The sequence below is a fragment of the Siniperca chuatsi genome, linkage group LG8, assembly GCF_020085105.1.
Source record: "Siniperca chuatsi isolate FFG_IHB_CAS linkage group LG8, ASM2008510v1, whole genome shotgun sequence".
In the NCBI taxonomy this organism is placed as follows: domain Eukaryota; kingdom Metazoa; phylum Chordata; class Actinopteri; order Centrarchiformes; family Sinipercidae; genus Siniperca; species Siniperca chuatsi.
The window spans coordinates 10,285,566-10,306,071 of NC_058049.1; the positions used below are offsets into that span (position 1 = coordinate 10,285,566).

General features: G+C 40.3%; 1 protein-coding gene across 7 annotated transcripts in view; it reads left to right on the forward strand.

Moving 5' to 3' along the window:
* Positions 1–19,723, forward strand: part of wu:fb13g09 (multidrug resistance-associated protein 5) — a 37,623-nt gene extending 17,900 nt beyond the window's left edge. For 2 of the 7 annotated variants that reach the window (XM_044205616.1, XM_044205615.1), the window contains exons 5-29: positions 913–1,146; positions 1,483–1,656; positions 2,385–2,532; positions 3,686–3,834; positions 4,271–4,378; positions 4,848–5,198; positions 5,306–5,377; positions 5,587–5,711; positions 5,812–5,884; positions 6,015–6,218; positions 6,460–6,585; positions 6,902–7,013; positions 7,134–7,318; positions 7,705–7,851; positions 8,822–8,951; positions 9,322–9,475; positions 13,650–13,778; positions 13,972–14,158; positions 14,799–14,888; positions 15,323–15,515; positions 15,632–15,791; positions 16,567–16,645; positions 16,762–16,875; positions 17,290–17,454; positions 18,457–19,723. In XM_044205616.1, coding sequence (XP_044061551.1) covers positions 913–1,146; positions 1,483–1,656; positions 2,385–2,532; positions 3,686–3,834; positions 4,271–4,378; positions 4,848–5,198; positions 5,306–5,377; positions 5,587–5,711; positions 5,812–5,884; positions 6,015–6,218; positions 6,460–6,585; positions 6,902–7,013; positions 7,134–7,318; positions 7,705–7,851; positions 8,822–8,951; positions 9,322–9,475; positions 13,650–13,778; positions 13,972–14,158; positions 14,799–14,888; positions 15,323–15,515; positions 15,632–15,791; positions 16,567–16,645; positions 16,762–16,875; positions 17,290–17,454; positions 18,457–18,549 — 3,702 coding nt within the window. In that variant the 3' untranslated portion in view covers positions 18,550–19,723. Of the gene's footprint in view, positions 1–912; positions 1,147–1,269; positions 1,337–1,482; positions 1,686–2,384; positions 2,533–3,685; positions 3,835–4,270; positions 4,379–4,847; positions 5,199–5,305; positions 5,378–5,586; positions 5,712–5,811; positions 5,885–6,014; positions 6,219–6,459; positions 6,586–6,901; positions 7,014–7,133; positions 7,319–7,704; positions 7,852–8,821; positions 9,029–9,321; positions 9,476–13,649; positions 13,779–13,971; positions 14,159–14,798; positions 14,889–15,322; positions 15,516–15,631; positions 15,792–16,566; positions 16,646–16,761; positions 16,928–17,289; positions 17,455–18,456 lie in introns of those variants that run through there. The other 5 variants (XM_044205620.1, XM_044205619.1, XM_044205618.1 and 2 more) reach the window with 5 other exon arrangements.
* The last annotated feature ends 783 nt before the right edge of the window (positions 19,724–20,506 follow it).

Below are 20,506 nucleotides of genomic sequence, written 5' to 3' on the forward strand. Positions count from 1 at the left end.
GAGATAACAAAGCCCTAGATAGTGAAACCCATTTTAATACATATATTAGCTGGTTTGTACCCAGTCGCGCTTTGGTCCAGAAATATGCAGTTTTTTTATCTGCCACACTTATGGCAGATTGGATTTCCCTCCAAAAAATGCACATAGATGAGCATCTGACAACAGAGAGCTTCAAAGTGCAGATTTTTATAAACATTCCTTATCAGAAATTTAAAATAATCACCTTAAACTAAAGGGTAATTATGTTTGGAATTCCCAGTTTATGATATTACTGAGTCAGTCCCATTGTTCCTCGTGCTCTAAGCTGTTTATTTTGATGTGATGTTATGTGTACACTATGTGCTTGCTACTATCCACAACTAATAGCATTAACCGGATTTAGTTTACACAATGACGCATGTGTCTCACATTCCTGGCTGATTTATTTTATGCACTTGCTGATAAAGCCGTGTTGTATATATTCTCTCTGCAGTTTATCAATTTCCAATCTTATTTTACATATTTGACTCATCACAAAATGTCGTTGGTCTTCTCATGTCATCCCCATTAGGCCTTTAAATTGACAGCCTGTCTGTTTAACCATTCTTTCCAGTTTTCTATAATTATTTTACTCATATGATCTTTAACCTATTGATTTAAATTATTCTCTTTCATCTTCTTCTACTCATCTTATTTTTTTCTTTTTCATATGGTTGCCCTGCTTATCTCTATCTATGGCATTTCCTAAATCGTGCCCTCTCCCTTTCATCTCCTTGTTCTTTTTCTCCTCCTCCTCCTGTCCCACTTTATCTCCTCCATGTTCCTGGTGTTTGTCTGTGCTGTTTTCTGCTCATTTTTGTTTTGTTGCTATTTTTCTGCCATTTCCTTTACCTTCTTTTCCACTTTCTTCCCTTTCTCCCTGTTTGTCCCCAGGCTCTCCTGGTTCGAGCTCTGCTGGAGTATTCCCAGAGCTCACAGAGCTGCGTGCCGTATGGCCTGTCTCTGGTAGCCGGGATCTTCCTTATGGAGTTGATGCGCTCCTGGTCTCTGGCGCTCATGTGGGCCGTCAACTATCGCACTGCAGCACGCCTCCGTGGGGCAGCTCTTACTTTTGCCTTCAACAAGATCCTCTGCCTACGCAGCACTAAAGACATCAGTCCAGGCGAGGTAGGTGATATAACCCTGGAAGGGACTCATCTCCAAATGAACTAAATCATCCCTCACTGCAGGGCACTACATAGAGATGATTGAGATGGATTTAATTTCTGCTCTTACACCATTCCTGCTTAGATCTCGACAAATCCCATAGCTTGAGGGAAGGGAGGCTGTCTAAGATTAGTCATTACACAGCTTAAAGGTAAACATGGGAGTAAGGACAACTGTATTTGTAAAATTGCTTTTATTGCTTAGTGGTGAGGTTTCAGTATGTCTTGTTTGACAACATTTAATTCATTGTAGATTTTTAATGTAATTTGTAATGTAAATCACTGTCTGTCTACATAGCTGATCAACATCTGCTCCAGTGACGGCCAGCGGGTGTATGAAGCAGTGTCAGTGGGATGCCTACTGGCCGGGGGGCCCCTGGTGGGAATACTGGGTCTGTCCTACACTACATACTTCTTGGGCCCCACTGCTCTGCTGGGGTCAGCCATTTTCATCCTCTTCTATCCTACCATGGTACGACTTCAGCTAGAACATCTGTAGCAGTGAGTTAAAGGATAAAAAGCTCATTCAGTTCACGTTTAGAGGCTTTTGTGCAATTCTGTTGTTACAAAGACGTAAACAAAATACAGGATACATTTATTACAGGCACACAGATTAGAGTAGATTAATAACAACACACACACAAAGACAGGCAACTGTCTGTGTTTTTAATATAGTTTAAACTGCTGTCAGTAACAGAATGTAGCTTCATTACAGACTTGAAAATTTACACCAAGTAATGATCACATGCATTATAGCAATGAGAAGCAATTTAATTACGACAGTTTTAATTTCTAAAAGTTTTACCAAAAGTTAATGACCAGATATGATATTTTAGATATGATACTTTATTACTGACTCATTATTTTCTGAGCTACAACTTATTAAAAACTGTAGAAGACACGAGTACTCATCGTTTTAGAATCTTTATGTTAATTCAGATTGTTGAAGAATACCACCAGCACTCATCATAACTCTTTTGCTATAAATCTCCTGTCAACTTTGTAGCTGTTATTTTCAAATTACACTCAGTCTAAGCCGGAGCCTGACAGCCGGAGACCCTGGTATTGATGTGAAAAGCATTTATCACTCTGGTCCCCCGGACAGGCCTGCAACACAGCTAATGTGATTGTGTCTGCTTTCATTTCCTCCCCTGCCACTTATTTCTCTTGTCATCATTTCCTCTGTTCCCGTCTGGGCAGATGCTTGCATCAAGACTGACGGCGTATTTCCGCAAAAAGTGTGTGGTGGTGACTGACCGCCGTGTGAGGCTGATGAACGAGATCTTGGTCTGCATAAAGTTCATCAAGATGTACTGTTGGGAAGATGCCTTTGCACAGAATATTCACAGTGAGTGGCTGTCATGTTCCCAAATGACTCAGCGGTATCATAAAACACTGCTCATTTCTTGTTTGTGGTCAGGATCGGGTAGTTTTCTAGAGATGCAAACTTCATGCTACTTATTGTTTTTATTATTATTCTCACCTCACTTAAACTCATTTAAACACCTGTCACTGTTGCAGATTAGTAACTAAATGGTCAGTTTATCACCTGAAATTAGACTTTTTCTTAGTGAACTGGCAAGATAACCCTGACCCTAATTCCATTTTCATTAGCTTGCTCTGTCTTTCCCTGTGCCATCCTTTATAAACAAGGCCAGTTGAATCCCCTGGCTTCAAGGTTAATTTGCAAGTTGTTTGGGGCCTTATGATACCTTGAATGACTGTCAAGGCTACTCTACTTATCCATGAATTAGCGATGGCCTTTTCTCATGAGGCCCTTGCTGTAGGTTGTGGATAAGGATCATTTTCCCCGTTTAATCATGCTCCAAATTAGCCAGGTGGGTCTCGTTTCCACTGCTGTCCTTTGATTACTTATTATAATTATAATCATAATTAATTGGCATTCAACATAATGGCCATTGAGTCTTAAGAGTTACAGTGTCATTCCCTTCGATTACTATTGTTGTTAAATTGATGATCACAGTGTTTTTGCCCCGGGCGTGTGACTTGCTTTGTAATCCACGCAGAAACACACATAACATCCAAAGCGAATCCCATGGAAAATAACATGTACCAGGAAGAGGGAGTTCTTTTATTTCACACACAGTGCTGCTGGGGCTGAATTAAAGATGCACATTAGCTTTTTGTTCCAGTGTTTGCGCCCAAAGAACTGAACTGGGTGAACAAAGCAGCTAGCGTGTGCATTTGGGAGATACAAACATAGAGGAAGGGGGGCAGGATTTGGGCATTACACTTGAACAGTTTTCAAGGTTCAGCAGGTTTTGAAGCCCCTTTTATACCATGTATGGATGTGGGGCCCTTGTCCTCCCTGTTGTATCTATTTCTGTCCACTTGCTATGTGTTGGTTAGTGACTCTTATGGTGTTGATTGAATGTGCACTGGAGAACCCTTTGGGAGTCACTCAACCCTCAACCCAACTTTATTTTCTCTCTCCCATCTTTGCCTTTTTATCATCTCTCTCTCTCTTATCTCCTTAACAGAGGTGCGATCAGAAGAGAGGGGGATACTGGAGAGAGCTGGGGTCATCCAGAGCCTCACAGTGGGTGTGGCTCCCATCGTCGTAGTGATAGCAAGCGCATGCACTTTCACCCTACATATGGCTTTGGGCTATGACCTTTCTGCAGCTGAGGTATTTGACTACGGGAACCTATAGTCACAATGTTTACTGCATATTTCCATTTTGTATTCATCTGTCTTCACTGGAAACACACTTGGTATATGTTTTTGCTAACCATCAACATGCCCCCGTGGTTTAGGGATTAAGACCCCAACCATTAACCGCTACATTCCCGGTTTGAATCCGGCCAGGGACCTTTGTTGCATCTCTTTTCCTCATTGCTTGTCATCCCTCTGCTATCACTGTCTAGTAAAGGCATTAAAATGCCCCTAAAATAAAACATTCTTTACATTAACCAAATGGATATTTTTTCAATTTGGAAGTTGTTTTGAAATTGTTGTGACAAGTCTCTTGCCATTATGAGCATTTATAGATTTTAAAGTCAGTTGTAGCGCCAGGTAAAACATTTTGCAAATAACTGTCTCCATCTCTACACATCCTACTTCAGGCTTTCACTGTGGTTGCAGTTTTCAACTCCATGACCTTTGCCTTGAAAGTCACACCATTGGCTGTAAGGTCACTGTCGGAGGGTGCTGTCGCAGTCAAAAGATTTCAGGTGAGAAATATAGACAAATATAGACAACTTGTCAAAATGTACATACACTTTATAAACATCAACAGACTAAGTAGACTTAGAGACTGTGGTTACAGTACGTCAGCGGGCAAGCAGGTTTTACCATGCCAATCAAAAGGTCCTCCTGTTGATGCTAAAAACACACCCACCCACACCACATACTAACATTTTCGACATTCTGTATTCGAAACACATGTAAAAGTTGCATGTTAGTGAGAGATGGTTTCACAGAGCCAGCTAGGGTTAAGTAAGCAAGCGTCTCTGCCAAGGATGCACAAAAAGGCTTGAGACATTCTTTGTTTTTACCCTATGCATAATGAAGTAACGAATTAAAGAAAAAACAGCAGTCACTTGTCCTTTTGCGAGCACAAATTTTAGAAATTTTGTCAAGTCACAATGTGTGTCAAAATTAAATGTTGAATAAAGTAACTCATTGTGTCTGTCTCCACAGAGGCTCTTTATGATGGAAGACAGAGAGGTTGTTTTGGTCAAAATGGAGGATCCTAGCAATGCAGTGGAATTTCAGGACGCCACATTGGCTTGGGAAAAGGCACGCTCTCTGGCTGCAAAACCTAATCCGCATCCCAAGAAGCGAGGAGGGATGAAGCGCGTGCTGCGCAGGGAGAAGCTAAGCCTGTACATTTCCACAGAGGACGAAAAAGGAAACAAGGAAGGTCCCAATGCACAAAGTCTCCTTACAAATATGGAGCAGGAGAGTCCACAAAGCACCATCTCCTCCACTCAAAGCATACGACCTCCGCTGCACAAGACCCTGCACCGCATTGACCTACGCATTAAGATGGTAACATCACAAACACATACATTAAGTGGATTAAGAACATTTTTATTTAAGGAGTTGGACAAACCTTTGCTGCTTCATGTAATTCCCACATTTTTTTCCCTTTGTAGGGTTCACTAGTTGGAATTTGTGGAGGTGTTGGTAGTGGAAAGAGCTCTCTTCTGTCTGCTCTACTGGGACAGGTGAGATTCAACTGGATTGCTCAGTTTAAGTTTCCTTTTCAGACTCCACAGACATGAATAACAGGATATAGTGTATGTAGCGTAATAAAGGATAGCATTAGTGTTTTTGAACCTTTTATTCACACACAATGCCACGCAACAACCTACAATTCGAAAAGGAATGTATCAAGTGTTCTCTCTGCTTCCAACCTTCTGTTTTTATGTTGCAGATGACCCTGTTAGAAGGCAATGTAGCAGCCATTGGTGGCTTCGCTTATGTGTCACAACAAGCCTGGATTCTTAATGACTCACTGAAAGAGAACATTCTGTTTGGAAACGAGTGTGACCAAGACAAGTACGATCAACTACTATATAATGATGTTATGCAGAACAAAAGTAATAAAGGTTGAGATTTATCCCTAATTTAACATCTTTCCTCATTGTTTCCTCATCAGATATAATGCTGTCCTGGAAGCCTGCTGTCTTCTACCAGATCTTGCAGAGCTCCCATATGGAGACATGACTGAGGTATCCTTAAAATAGTCTGTGCTCACTGCTGTGCAGCAGTTTTAGTTTATGTTACTGACTGTTTGCAATTCATTGCAACCACAACAAAAGGAGTTTTATGGAGCTTTTTTTTTTAACTTTCTCTTTCTAGATTGGAGAGAGAGGTGCCAACCTGAGTGGAGGGCAACGTCAGAGAGTGAGCCTGGCACGTGCCCTTTACAGTGAACGGCCCATACTTCTCTTGGATGATCCTCTCAGCGCTGTTGATACTTGTGTGGGTTCCCATGTCTTCCATAAAGCTATCAGGGGTGTTGCCAAAGGCAAGACGGTGCTGTTTGTAACCCACCAGCTGCAGGTAAGGGACCTGTGAATTTCTAATGATAAAAAACTTTCTTTCAGAATGTGTAATTTTTCCTAAAGCATACAAACTAACTTTTTGTCTGTCTCAATCCTTTTTGCTACATTAATGACCAGAAGGGAGTAGTTCTAAAAGCAACCTTGATTAGCTGATTAAAGTGTAAAGCTGTCCGCTGTATGTGTCTACAACATTAAATTCTTGCTATTTTGCCTCTGTTTTTTATCTTTTTATTTTTTAGTATCTGTCTGAGTGTGACAACGTTATTCTGATGAAGGACGGGCAGATTGCCGAGCACGGCACCCATGCTCAGCTAATGGGTAAAGAGCATGACTACGCCACCCTATTCAGAAGCATGCAACAGGAGGTAAGGCCAGGGGCACATGAGGCACCAGGCCAGCCCTTTTGAATTAGGCATCTTTGCCCCCACTGCACAATAATATTGAACATTACAAGCTGAATAATTCATAAGCCCAGTAAGGCAGGCCCAATAGCTGGGAAATGTTAATGCATACATGGCCTAATTATTTATGCATGCATTGATTTACGCGTGAGCTGCTAAAGACCTTGTCACCAATATCTCTGTTTAAATGACTTGCAGGGTGTTGTTGTTAGGCTGCTGTGATTTGTGCTGGTGGCATGTTTCAAAACTCACTTTCTTTCCCTACCATTTTGTCTCTTAGAATCTGGTGAAAGAGAATTTAAAAAGCAAACGGCAGAGGGCAGGTGCAGAAAAGGTTGACAGTGCTGTTGATGTTGCCAAGGTCGGACCAAAGGTGGAGAGCAAGAAGAGAGGTGAGAGACCCTGCCATGTTTCATGCACCACATGTAGAATGAAAGCTAAATCCTTATTTTCCTTGAGAATGATTCACAAGTAACTTCTTTCTTGCTTTCTTTCTTGCATCTTTTATTTAGAACAACTGATGAAAGCTGAAGAGAAAGGCTCTGGTGCAGTCGCTTGGTCTGTGTATGGTGCCTACATCAAAGCAGCAGGAGGTCCAATAGTCTTCATCATCAACGTCTTCTTCTTCCTCTCCACTACAGGCAGCATAGCCTTCAGTAATTGGTGGCTGAGCCACTGGATCAGGCAGGGCAGAGGGGTGAGTTTGGAGACGATCCTGCTTTACTATAATAGACACCTCTCTTTAGTGTGTATTTGGCTCCCAAAAGAAAAATAACTACTCTTCTTCATTGAGTTGTGGTAGCCGACTGAGCATTAATCTGAATGTGCGTGATTAAAAAAGTAACGACACCACCGTAAACTTAATTAAAAACAAGCACGAGCAGTGAGGAAACAGATGTGCAGCAAAGCAGGTGGTGGCTGCTATTGAGAAATGTGCTTGTAATAGTAAACATCATTGAACTGAACTTTTTGTGTGCCAAAGTGTGCTTTTCTCAATTTCATAAGAGGCTAAATTCCTACATGGGGAAAAATGTGATTTTTTTTTTCTCAGTCTTTGTAATTTGTTGCTCCATCTGCCCTCAGAACACATCATTAATCTTGGTGAATGAAACGATGGCGAGCAACAGCATGAGACTCAACCCTCACATTCAGTATTATTCAACTGTTTACGTCTTATCCATGGGAGCTGCTTTATTGCTGAAGACAATGCGAGGGCTGGTGTTTGTGAAGGTAAGCTTCCCCCACTGTTTTCCTCAGAGACTCGTCTCTTTCTGTCACACACTTAGTCCTCCTAATCACCGGTGAACTTTAAAACGGTATTGATGTTTGAGAGGAATATGAAACATTTATATATTAGTGGTGTACAGTTAGCAGTGCTCCTCTCTAATTGTCATTTGTTCATGCTCTCATGATTCCAGTGCTATAATTGAAAATGCCTGTGGGCCAAATCCATTTATCCGTCCACTGCCGTGTCTTACAGCTTTACAACGACTGCATGTGTGTGTGTGTGTGTGTGTGTGTGTGTGTGTGTGTGTGTGTGTGTGTGTGTGTGTGTGTGTGTGTGTCTGTGAGTGCAAGAGAGAAAAGAGGCAGCGAGAAAGGAAGGATGTGTGTGCGTGGATGTCAGTGCCCCTTCGGGTGTGTGTCCTCTTTTTCAAGCTAACCCATCCTGACACTGCATTGCAGAGGTTAGGTCCCCACGTTAATGTGTGCCACTTGAAATTGCTAATTTTTCAAAGATGGCTAATCTTTTTTTTACCCCTAGCTGTGATGAGATCTTTGGGAGTGCTGAATATTTCATTAATAGATTTAATTTGTTCTCTACTGCCACATGTAATTTCTGTCCAATTGGTGAAATGTCTCTTGCTCATTAGGTCATGACCTTTATGTCAGCCTCCCAGAAACTAATTATAAGTGAAGATTTGACAGCTTGCCTTGTATGAGGAAAAAAATAACTACCCACCACTGTGCACATGCCTAGCATATGGTGAGGTAGCGTTTGCAACTCTGCAGGCAACATATGTGGCCATTGTATTTATCCATTGTGTGTTTTTGTGTTTGAAGCTGAGCACATTGACAGACGATTTCCTTCCAACTGTCTGTTTATCCAAGCCGTGATTCTTTCCATATGTTTCTTAAAGTTGTTTGTTTACATGTGTCTGGTCTCATGTTCAAACACGGCTGTTGTTTGTGTTGACAGTGCACGGTGAAGGCTGCTTCCACACTTCACGACAAGCTGTTCCACCGGCTCCTCCTTAGCCCCATGCACTTTTTTGATACAACACCTCTGGGTCGTATCCTGACCCGCTTCTCCAGAGACATGGATGAGGGTGAGGCTTGATTTGTCTTGACGGGGAACCTTTCCCCAAGAGAGCTCTCAGACAGTGAAGTCACCCTGGTTGACAAGGTGTAGTGCCAAGACACAGTGTGCACTTACATGAGTATTTTGCCTAGTGAGTGGCTTTCTGTTATCCACTTCACTGGTGTCCTTGCCTGACGTGTTGATTTGTACGTTGCTGTTTTTTTGGATGGTTAGTTTTGTTTCTAAGCATAATATTTTTGTTTTCTTTCTCTGTTTGGTGAAAAAAACACTAAAAGACACTTAGGGGGACACAAACAGAAAGTTTTCTTCACATATAGAGATAGATATATCCAACACCACACAGTGTGTCTGATATATAGTATGCCTCCTCTCCAAAGTTGATGTGCGTCTCACCATGCAAGCTGAAATGCTGCTGCAGAACCTGACCCTGGTGCTGTTTTGCTTGGGAATGGTGGGCATTGTCTTCCCCTGGTTCCTGATTTCCATCTTGCCCCTGGGAGCCTTCCTCTGCATTGTCAACCGTATCTCCAGGTGAGACACTCATCACTCCTGTTGTTATCATTGCTATTGGCATTGAGCCTGAGATTCAAACACATTGTTTGCACATTACACTTCATCTCCCTGCGAGCAATCTGAGCAGTGTTTCCGGTGGCAAGTGATTAATAAGCAACAAGTGCTCAAGTTACTTTAAGTGGCAAATAGTAACTTGAATGATTTTTGGCCACTTGGGGACAGAAAACCTTTCAAATAAGCTGACAGATAAACGCTGACTTATAAAGTTAATAGGGCTAACGTATCAGCAAACAATTGCCAGCAAACACAGAGTGATATTTGCATCATGTTTACATGTAGTGTTAGAGCCAAAATTGCTTTTTTGTTATTGTGGTTATGGAAGTATATAAATATGCAAATATAATTTAAGTTAAGACGGTGTAGTCCCTCATTCGTCCAGGAGTGTTCCATCGTAGAAAAGGTTTCAGTCGTAGTCATCTGACACTGTTTTCAGAATCAAGACGTTTCGGCTCCCATCCGGAAGTCATTCTCAATTGTGGAAATGGTCTGAGAACTCAGAAATTTAAGCTAATCTGTGTTGCTTAAGCCCTGCCCTCAGGGAAGAGTCTTCCTGAGTGTCTGCTGTTTACCCTGCCTTTCAGGTGAAACTAGGCATGCCGAAACGTCTTGATTCTGAAAACAGTGTCCAGATGACTACGACTGAAACCTTTCCTACAATAATTTAATTTAGTTATATTGTTTGCAAGCAAAGACATTACATGGGTCAAATTATTTAAGTATTGTTTATTTTGTTACATTTTAAATTGAATAGTATAGCACTGTGGATAAGTAGAGTATTAGACCGAACCTTTAATACAGGTGTGTGTCTTCATTTTGTGTGTCAAGCGGGAGAGCGAACAGTTTTTTGACCGCAGTGAAAATGTTTTGTTTTGAAAGGTTTTAGGCAGACAAACTAGCATGACATTAGTTTAGCATTCAACAACTGTTATGCACAGATTCAACCTCACTCATTCTCCTTTTTGGAGAAGGATGCATCAGTGTACTGTAAACATGCAAGGGTATTTCCACAGCCCATCTTAGAGGAATGTTTGTTTTCTCATTGTTAAACCGTCCGATGTTTGGCTTTATTATTTTTTTAAATGCTCAGTGCTTTAGTGCATGTCATAATCGACAGTTGTGACAGCCATTTCAGAGAATTGTGAGGAAGCCAAATCTGTTTATTAGGCTGTACATGTTTTTATTGCTTTACTGCTGATTTGTGGAAGTGGAAAAGCACATGTAAATACCAATACATGTTTGAGTCATGTTTCTGGCCACCTTACAACTGCAAACAGTAAAGTATACATTTTGCTCCATTTAGTTCTCCAACAAGTCCTGAGAAAAATGTCTAGCTCTTAAGCTGCTGACTTTGTCTGTCTGTTGTTTAGTTCAGGGCAGGTAGTCTACAGTGGGTTTATCATTGTATTTTTGCTTCTGCTGCAAAAGGGGTTGATGAGAATGATGAGACTGAACCATATAGTAAATGTGGGGCTGAAAAAACACTGACCTAAAACAGGCTAGAAATCTATGTAGAGCTCCAAAGTTGTGATTAATTTTTATTGTTCTCTCTGATTTTAGCACTATGAGCGACCTTTTTTTTTTTTACAATGATACATTTGATTAAATGTTAAACCAAACAAGTTTCATGCACAAAAAATGCTGCCAGTTAAAAGGAGCTTTCTGTATGCTGTGAATGTGATTGGCTTCGTATTATAAAAGCAGAGCATGAACTACATTACAATTTGAAACAACAGTACACATGGCAGCACAACCCATAATGATTATGAATTAGGTGATGCAAACTTATTCTAATCAGTAACTTTTGTTGGAGGGTGATTTTAAAAATGTAACAGGACAGTACTGAAGGTGCAGCGAAAGAAGTGCACTGATAACCTTTATCTGCAAGTATGCGGAGTGTTATCGGTCAATGATTTAATTTTCAACAGCTTCTGTTCTGTGGTAGATGTTCTGATGACTCTGCTTTAGACATTATTTATGGTTTTGCAGCAATTGTACAATATAAGTAAATCCACTGAGGGGAACAACAGCACGCTGGTATCATGGGAAATAACCACAATATCTTGTTATTTCCTCTATCTGAGAGATCAAGAAGAACATGACAATGTTATTGTGCTGGTGTAGATCAGAAAGTACAAAAACAAAATACATGACTGTTCCAAATGTCATTATAGATATAAACAATGCATGTGATTTGTGGCTTTACATTGTCTAACTAAAATGGAAGGAGTCTCTGTCTCTCTGTATGGATGTATGCCGGTCCTTTGATTTTCTCAACAACCGTTCATCTGATCGACTTCACACTTGGTGGGTGTGTTTCTGAGGACCCAAGGAAGTGTAGTGTCGAGTGTGAAGTTGTTTGGATGAGCGGTTCTCGAGAAAGCTGCAAGCAGCAATACTGGAGGCCAAGCAATCGGCGCATTCCCAACAGGCACGTTTTGAACGGACACTGCACTAGTATTAAATAATGACAAATATATAATATCATGTATGCTAATTTTGGTTTAAAAACATTTTTTTGAGTTTTTTGGGGAAAATTAATGACATTGATTGGTTTCGGTTCACCGCTGAGCTGCCTCCCTGCTCAAAAATCACACACTACTTCCGCTCCCCTTCTGCAGATATGAATCACTTGATATCTTGTCCCAACATAAACTGGAATTCTTGATTTCTTTAATCAGATCTAATACCAGTCTTGTCTCCTGAGGGATCAATTTAATTACAAAATATCCTCATTTATCTTTTAAGAGACACTTGATTTGTAGGCAATGCAAGTGGAATTAATGTTGAACTTTGATAGAGTATATTAAGCACACAAGAACCAAGAGGAAGAGAGGATTCCCAGCTGTTACCCAAAGGTAGTGATCACCTTTGGCAGCACTTTAAAAGAATGAAATACTGTGTCTTACAAAGTCACGACATCCCAAGATATGTATGGATGTTACATCAAACTAAATCTCCCATTGAAATTACTCACTTCTAAAGCAGCCTTTATTGAATTCTGAAATGAAACTGCCCAGGGCATAAATATGTTTGTCTGGATCACAGGCTGGAAGCGAGGAAGTGTCATGTTCTTTCCCTCTCTCTTCTGGGATTTTATGAGAAAACCAAATGATTCATGCAAGACTTGTAATTCACATGCACCATCCATTCTATCTTGGTGTCTAAAAGTAGAAAGACACCTCAACTTTGTCAATAAACCTCTCTCACTCACACTACCACGTGGACGGCGAGTCTGGTGTCTCTCTGGCTGCCAGTTTCATGGCCATCTGTGTGACGATGCTCATAATATTGCACATGCATCAGATAGTGGGAAACGACCGGAGGTCTGTCAGGAAAACGGGTGCTGCGTCCAGGACCATATCCCTCTCTGTCCACTGTGTCATCATTACCTGTCTGCCACACAACTGCATCATTAGAGCTGATGCATTTTCCATTCCTTCATTCTTTAGTGATGTTTCGGTATTTAGGTGTGATGTCTGTGCTCAAGATCTTACAAAATAAATAAGTGGTAGATGGCAGCAATGTGACCAAAATGTGACGTGCATATTTGAGATCTTAAAACCAGAACAAATTACCTTTACAAAGGTTTGTACCTCACATTTCATACAGGATTTTAAAATTCTGCCTTTTTTGTACTTGCTGCGGCTCATTGAAGGAGTAAAGTGTTCTTCATGATGTTTTCCAATTTAACGTAATTTATTTGAATGATTTGCTCCTCAATGCTGTAGTCTATTTGCACCCTACCATTTTCATTCAAATGAGGCAAACCTGAGTGGAGGCTTTCCAATTCTGCAGTGCTGCAAACTTGCCTAATTAGGATTCTCACAACCATTTAGGGCTACAAATCAAAACAAACTTAAGTTGTAGTGCATTTCTAGATGTCTGCCTGTAAATATGAATGGATATTTTAAGTCAGTATAACTTTCAGTCACTCACAAAATGTAATTTATGAGTTACAGACAGTAGAAAAACAAGTTCAAATGATATAAATGTTTAGCAAACATCTGCATTTAATCATTTTGAATTGCATATTTACAAAATATTAATTATTAATATTATTAATATTATAATATAATATAATAATAAGATTCAATTCCTACAGTAGGAAAAAATTATCTTTCTCTATTTCCAGGGTTCTGATTCGTGAGCTGAAGCGCCTGGAAAACATCAGCCAATCACCATTCACCTCTCACATCACCAGCAGTCTTCAGGGACTCTCCACAATCCACGCCTATGGAAGAGGGCATGACTTCCTCCAAAGGTTTGTATAATGGTGTCTGTCAGAGATGGAGATCATTAAACTTTAATTTCATCTTATCATATTTTTCAGTTTACTCCTAGGTTAGTAAATATACCAAACCTCATTCCAGAAAATTTCCCCTCAGCAAGCACGGGAGGATAAAGTTCTGCTTGCTTTTGCTCTGGCTGAAATGGGTTTATCTCTCTTTTTCCAGATATCAGGAATTACTGGACACCAACCAGGCCTCCAACTACCTCTTCAGTTGCGCTATGCGTTGGCTGGCTGTCCGCCTGGACCTCATCAGCATCTCTCTTATCACTGCTGTAGCACTTCTCATTGTCTTCATGCACAATCAGATACCTCCAGCCTATGCAGGCCTGGCCATATCATACGCAGTGCAGGTTTGTAAACAAACACATGTAGTAACACAGAATGTACAGGGACACTGGCAGTCCTAGTAGTCTAAAAGATTGAAAAGAGAGAAGTTTGAAGCTACAGACAGGATGGGAAATGCGGCAAAGTAAAGTCTTTTCTGCTTCTAACAGTGTTTTAGGGTTTACTTTTGTTTTCACATTTTGCCTTAATGGAGTTGCTTGTTTCATGTCTTGCTGGCCAACTGTTTGGATATAAATATGAGCTAAAACTTGTCTGCACTTATTTAAACTGTTCCCTAGATATATAAAACTTAAAGTGAGACAATGTAACTTTAGACAGAATATTTTAGCTTAGATTCAACCTCACTCATTCTCCTTTTTGGAGGAGGATGCATCAAAGAACTGTATACATGCAAGGGTATTTCCACAGCCCTTCTTAGAGGAACATTTGTTTTCTCATTGTTAAACTGTACGATGTTTGGTTTTATTAGGGAGGGAGCCATATCAACAAGACTGTTTATTAGGCTGTACATTTTCAAATTGTTTTATTGCTCATTCGTTGAAGCAGAGGAGCACATGTAAATACCAAGTGTTTCATAGTCATTGGTGCGACAGTGTTAAGGATTAACCTTCCAACTCTCTCTCTCTGCTTTTCTTTCACCTCCAGCTGACCGGCTTGTTTCAGTTTACAGTGCGGCTGCTCACAGAGACTGAAGCTCGGTTTACATCAGTTGAGAGGATCAATCATTATATAAAGGTAAGAGCATTGATTGGCACATTCTGGGAGGTGGATTATTTGGCACTCAGACACATTGTACATGTTCACATAGACTGGGACACTGTCAAGAATCACACCATCAGACGCAGACCAATCCAGTATAACAGAGCAGTTGAATTTAGGGTAGTTGGCATGTCCGGACATGTGATTTTGTTGTGTGCGATTGTATATGTGTGATAAACACAGCAGGAAGCAGATAGAAACCCTTACACACTCCATAGCACATGACAGGGCTTGTTTCACAGAACAGCCGTCAAACTGCAAAGATACGAACATCAACTCAACTTTCTTTTCTGTCTCAAGTGCAAAGAAAAGCTCATAGAGAGAAAATCACTACACATCAGTTAGGGGACTTGCACCTCCACAGAGATTTAGAGATTATTACCAGATACCATCACTGCACCTTGTCTCAGTGTCTAGAGAGTGAAGCACCTCAACGAAGTACTGAGGCAGCCGCCCCTGCCCCCTCCTGGCCCCAGCAGGGAAAGATTACCTTCCAGGAAGTGGAGATGCGTTATCGTGACGATCTGCCGCTGGTGCTTAAGAATCTATCCTTCAACATCCTGCCTGAAGAGACCATCGGCATTGTGGGCCGCACAGGATCAGGTATAAGCGACCCTTTCTGTTCCCCAGCCAGCAGCATTTTCAGCCTATTTGTACATCTCTTTTTCAACATGTACACACATTTCTTCATGCAGTATCTTTTCTGTACGTGTTTGCAGGAAAGTCCTCTCTGGGTGTAGCTCTGTTCAGACTTGTGGAGCTGACCGGAGGCTCTATTATGATTGATGGAATCAATATTGCACAGATTGGTCTGGATGACCTGCGAAGCAAGCTAGCCATCATTCCTCAAGAGCCGGTGCTCTTCATCGGGACAGTCAGGTAATCCAAATGATAATTACTTGTATTAACAAGCTTTGTAATTTATCCATTGTTCCAGCTTTACAGAATTTCAAAAGCAGAGGAGAGGGAATGAATGAGAAACACCTACCCCTCAACCAGTAATGTGCTCTTCAGCAATTTCTCTAATGGAAAATCCCTTAGTGTCTAGTGGTGCAACAATGTGGTCAAACTGGGCATCTGTAACTTTACATATGTTTAACACTTCCTTCCCAAATAGTGGGCTACTCCTTGCTGCAAACAGTGATGTTCCTTCAGTCAACCTGCTTGTTTAAAGCCACAATATGTTTTTTACATATCAAAACTTAGCAGGATATATTGTACATCTGTGTCTGTTTAAAATGTATACCCATATATCCCACTGTTTGCCTGGAAATGGTTTTCTAAAGATTTTTGAGTTATACTATATACCATTTGCTGTGTGTGGGCCCAGCAGTGACCTGGGCTACATGTGTGTGAATGTAAAGCCACACCAGAGGGAAATCATAAAAGAAACAAAAATGGTTCTATGTAGTAAAAAATGAGAGACCAGTAGCAGCAGATACAGTAAATTTGACGGGCAAGACTGATTCAAACAAAACCTCAGCATTGCTTTTATAAAAACTAGTGGTCAGTTGTTTTATGGATGCCAATTACCTCAGGCTCAGGTGAGAATTGACCTTGGTAGCAGTGTTGTATCGGCAGCATACTGTACCTCTTGTCTTAAGATGTTTGATCCAGTTAATGAATATCACAATTATGTCTTTTTTTCCAATAGGACAAATTTAGACCCGTGGGATCAATACTCTGACTCCCAGATATGGGAAGCCCTTGAGAAGACACATATTAAAGAGATGGTAAGTGACAAGATGGTTAGACACTGTCAGAATATGCCAAATTCTGCTTTACTTGGATAGAATAAGCCCCTAACATTTGTCTACATACCTCTATATACCCCTTTGACCTTCCTCAGGTAAGCCAGCTGCCTCATTCGCTCCACTCAGAGGTGACAGAGAATGGAGAGAACTTCTCAGTCGGAGAACGACAGCTACTCTGTGTGGCTAGAGCCCTGCTGCGCAACAGCAAGGTGCTGATTGTATAATACTGCTAGTTTGGCATGGATGATGATAGCAGCTCAAGTAAGAGATTCTCCTCAGTTTTATAATAAGGAAACAGAACCTCCCCATATCATAGAATCATCAGTGTGCATGTATTCCTGCATGGGATAACACTGCCAGCTAGTGGTATGTATCAGAACTGTGGCTCATAAACTGTCACATGACATAGGCATGAGCAGCATACAGTATATAGTATGATGTTTTTCCCAATTTTGTGTTAATAATAATCTATAATTTTACATTTTATACAGCAGGCCCAGGCACCAAGACCATTTCTTTGTTTGGAAAATCTCATCTCCTGTTTTGTTGTTTATTGTCCTGTCTTCACTTCACTACTTTGTGTTATTTCTGTAACATTTGCAGTTTTTTTGTTTTTTTTTTAGATTCTTATATTGGATGAGGCAACAGCAGCCATCGACACTGAGACAGATCGTCTCATCCAGGAGACCATTCGCTGTGCGTTTGGCAGCTGTACCACCCTCATCATCGCCCATCGTCTCAATACAGTGATGAGCTGCAGCAGGGTCATGGTCCTGGACAACGGCCAGGTGTGTATAAAGGCAACATGACTGACTGCACGTTTGCAAGATTCAGCTCCTTGGTTGAAACTCATTCCCAACATAAAACACCCCTGATTTATTGTGTGAATCGGTCCCTTTGAGGTGATGCATTGGAAAAGGCAGTGCACATTTTACTTAGGTGGTCTGCTCAAGCTGACATTTGATGCATGTAGTGAAAATTAAATGCACACGAATGATTACCAATTTCAGTGTCACCCCTTAACCCTGTTAATAAGTTGAGTTTACCTCTCTAAGGATTCATCAGTATGCAGAGCTTAAAGGGGTGAATGAAACGTGATCAGGATAGACAAGATTCTTGGTGTAAATTTACCCCTAATTTGTTGCCACTGTGACCACGTAACCATGCTCTCTGGCCTCCCTGCAGTGGGGTGCCAGTGAAAAGGCAGTTTCTACACAGACACTACTGAAGTTGAATTATTTTATTATTATTAGATAGCCCTAAATAGTTTAATACTTGTTGTTACAGATTGCATTAAATAGCACATATTCAGCTTTGATGGTTGGTAGCTTAGTTTGCTAGTGTTTACTATGTAGATGTGACAACTTAGCTTTTAATTCAAGTTTTTCATCTGTTGTATATCATCTCCGATCTAGTCTGGCTGTACTATAAGATATCCAATGTAGCAGAAATTACAAAAAAGGTCTTTTAGTTTGTTTGAGCCACGTCAACAGCATCAACATTTGAGTGTTAATAACTGAGTGTAAAGTACCTTTTAGTGATCAATTGGCATTGGTTACAGAAACTTGTGTCATACACCAAAAGGAACAAGACTGTCCGGGGACAATATTTTATGGACATTAAAATTCTTCTCATATGCTGCCTGTGGGAAATAACTTTGGTAATAATAAGGTTACAATATTCTTAGAGAAAATAATATGCCTTGATTTTTATTCTGTCTGTGCAAGTTTATTAAATGAGCAAGTAGGACCTCTGAATTTATATGCTGGTTTTATCCTTTTCATTCTCAGATTTTGGAGTTTGACAGTCCCGCTGCCTTGCTGGCAGATGAAAACTCAAGATTCAGAGCCATGATAGAAGCATCAGAAAACCAAAGCAGATAAAAGACAATGGAGCTGAACTTTGGATGTGAGTGGCGACGCCACAAAATATTCAGTGGCATACCTGAATTGCACAAAAATCACAATTAACTCAGTCCTGCCATGGTGTGAAAGTGATGTGTTAAGAAATACAGAGGCTCTTGCGATGGCTGCTATGTGTAACATTGTCTGTTTATTTCCAAACCAAAGACCCAGGGACCACGTTTCTGACGGACACATCAAATGTCACTATGTAAACAAAGAAGTAATAGCCTCCTACTCTTTGCCACCGTGTCACAAGAGTTGTTTCCTGGAGGCCAAATAATTAACTACAAGTGAAGCAGAGCAATGACTCTGAAAATAGCACTTTATATTTCACATGGACACATGGAAGGACATGTAGTGCTTCCTTTTCCTCTGGAAGTCAGCTAATCATTGAGACTCCAAATTAGTTTTAGTCATTTTATTTCCATAACTAAGACCTCACAGTGCAGGAACTGTTGAGAATTTATTAGTTATTATTCAATGCAGTATATCTAAATATATGTCTAAAAAATCAGCTATTAACCATTCATGAGGCGCTGTCTAAAATATGCTAAAAATGTTTCACTGTCACTTTTTTTAATTAATTTTTATTCATCTAGTTCAATGTTATGATGCAGTATTTTCAGTAAATTATCACAGACGCGATATGTGCCTAGAGCTGTAAACATTTTCAGGTCATATAATGGAGTAAGCCATGTAAGCATGCTTTTTTAGACTGCATGCAAGTACTGTGTTTTGGAATTAGCTAATAGTTCCTCTAAATCCGAATGCTGGAGTTTAAAATCTGCACATTTTACACTGATTCTAATGTTTTTACCAGCAAGGTAATTCTGGTGTTGAACAAAGTGTGTTATACAGTTGCAATTGAGATTGTAAACCATGGATGTATGTAATGTGCAACAAAGCTGAAACTGATCAACGTCAGGATGTGTCTTCAAATGTTGTGTTTTCACAAAGCTGGAGATTGTAAACTTCTGCCTTATAATCAAGTATGTGCTGAACAATCTTTAGGGGTGCATCATCTTTCTATTGCATTGATACATTCTCAAGATTGCTTTTGTACACTTGAGATTGTAATGTTGCAATATATTTTTGCAAATGTTTGATTTTTGGTATTACAGTTCTTGTTTTTCAATAAAAATGTTTTTATATATGCTGATGTCCAATTGTCTAAGGTGTTTTACGTGTTGAAGGGGAACTCCACTGATTAAACACATCAAAGTCTGTTTACAGGCCTTGGGGAGTACTATTGCATATGTGAAAAAAGTAGTATAAAGCCTTTTGTGGCTCAAGGCACTTAATTTGCTGCACACATACCTGTTCCACAGCTGACAATGTGCTGCTGTCAGCCCATAAGGTGCACTGTGGGGAAAGTGATCAGCTGTTTAGCAAACAACATAAATTCCTTAACAAGGTAGGAAAATAGTTGGAATTCTCGAAAGCTGCACAGGAGTAAAAGGATACTTATTTATTCATTTATTTACAAAACTTGCAGGACAACACAACACAAAAGTTACACTACATGTCATTTGCCAAAATATGTGTGTATGTCTGTGTGTGTGAGGTGGGGAGAGATAAACAACAATGTCCACAAACAACTAGTCTCCATATCACTTACTTATCCTACTTTTTTTGCTTCTTATTTTCCTGACACTCAATTTTATTTAACAGTCAGTCTACCTGTCTTCCTAGATTAGAGTCTGAATTGGAAAGTCCTGTTTTAACATTGCATTGAGAAGACTGCTGAACTGCTATTGCTGGATGTTTTCACAAATAAGATTAAACATAAAACAAATTGTAAATATATGTCCTTCATTCTTTCTTTCTTTCCTTTGTTCCAGGGAAAAAAATAGCTGCTGGGTCCCAGTTAAGCCCCCGTTCCTTCCACTCTCCATGCAATGTGTACAGTTTTCCTTTGCTGAAACAGCTTTTGCTG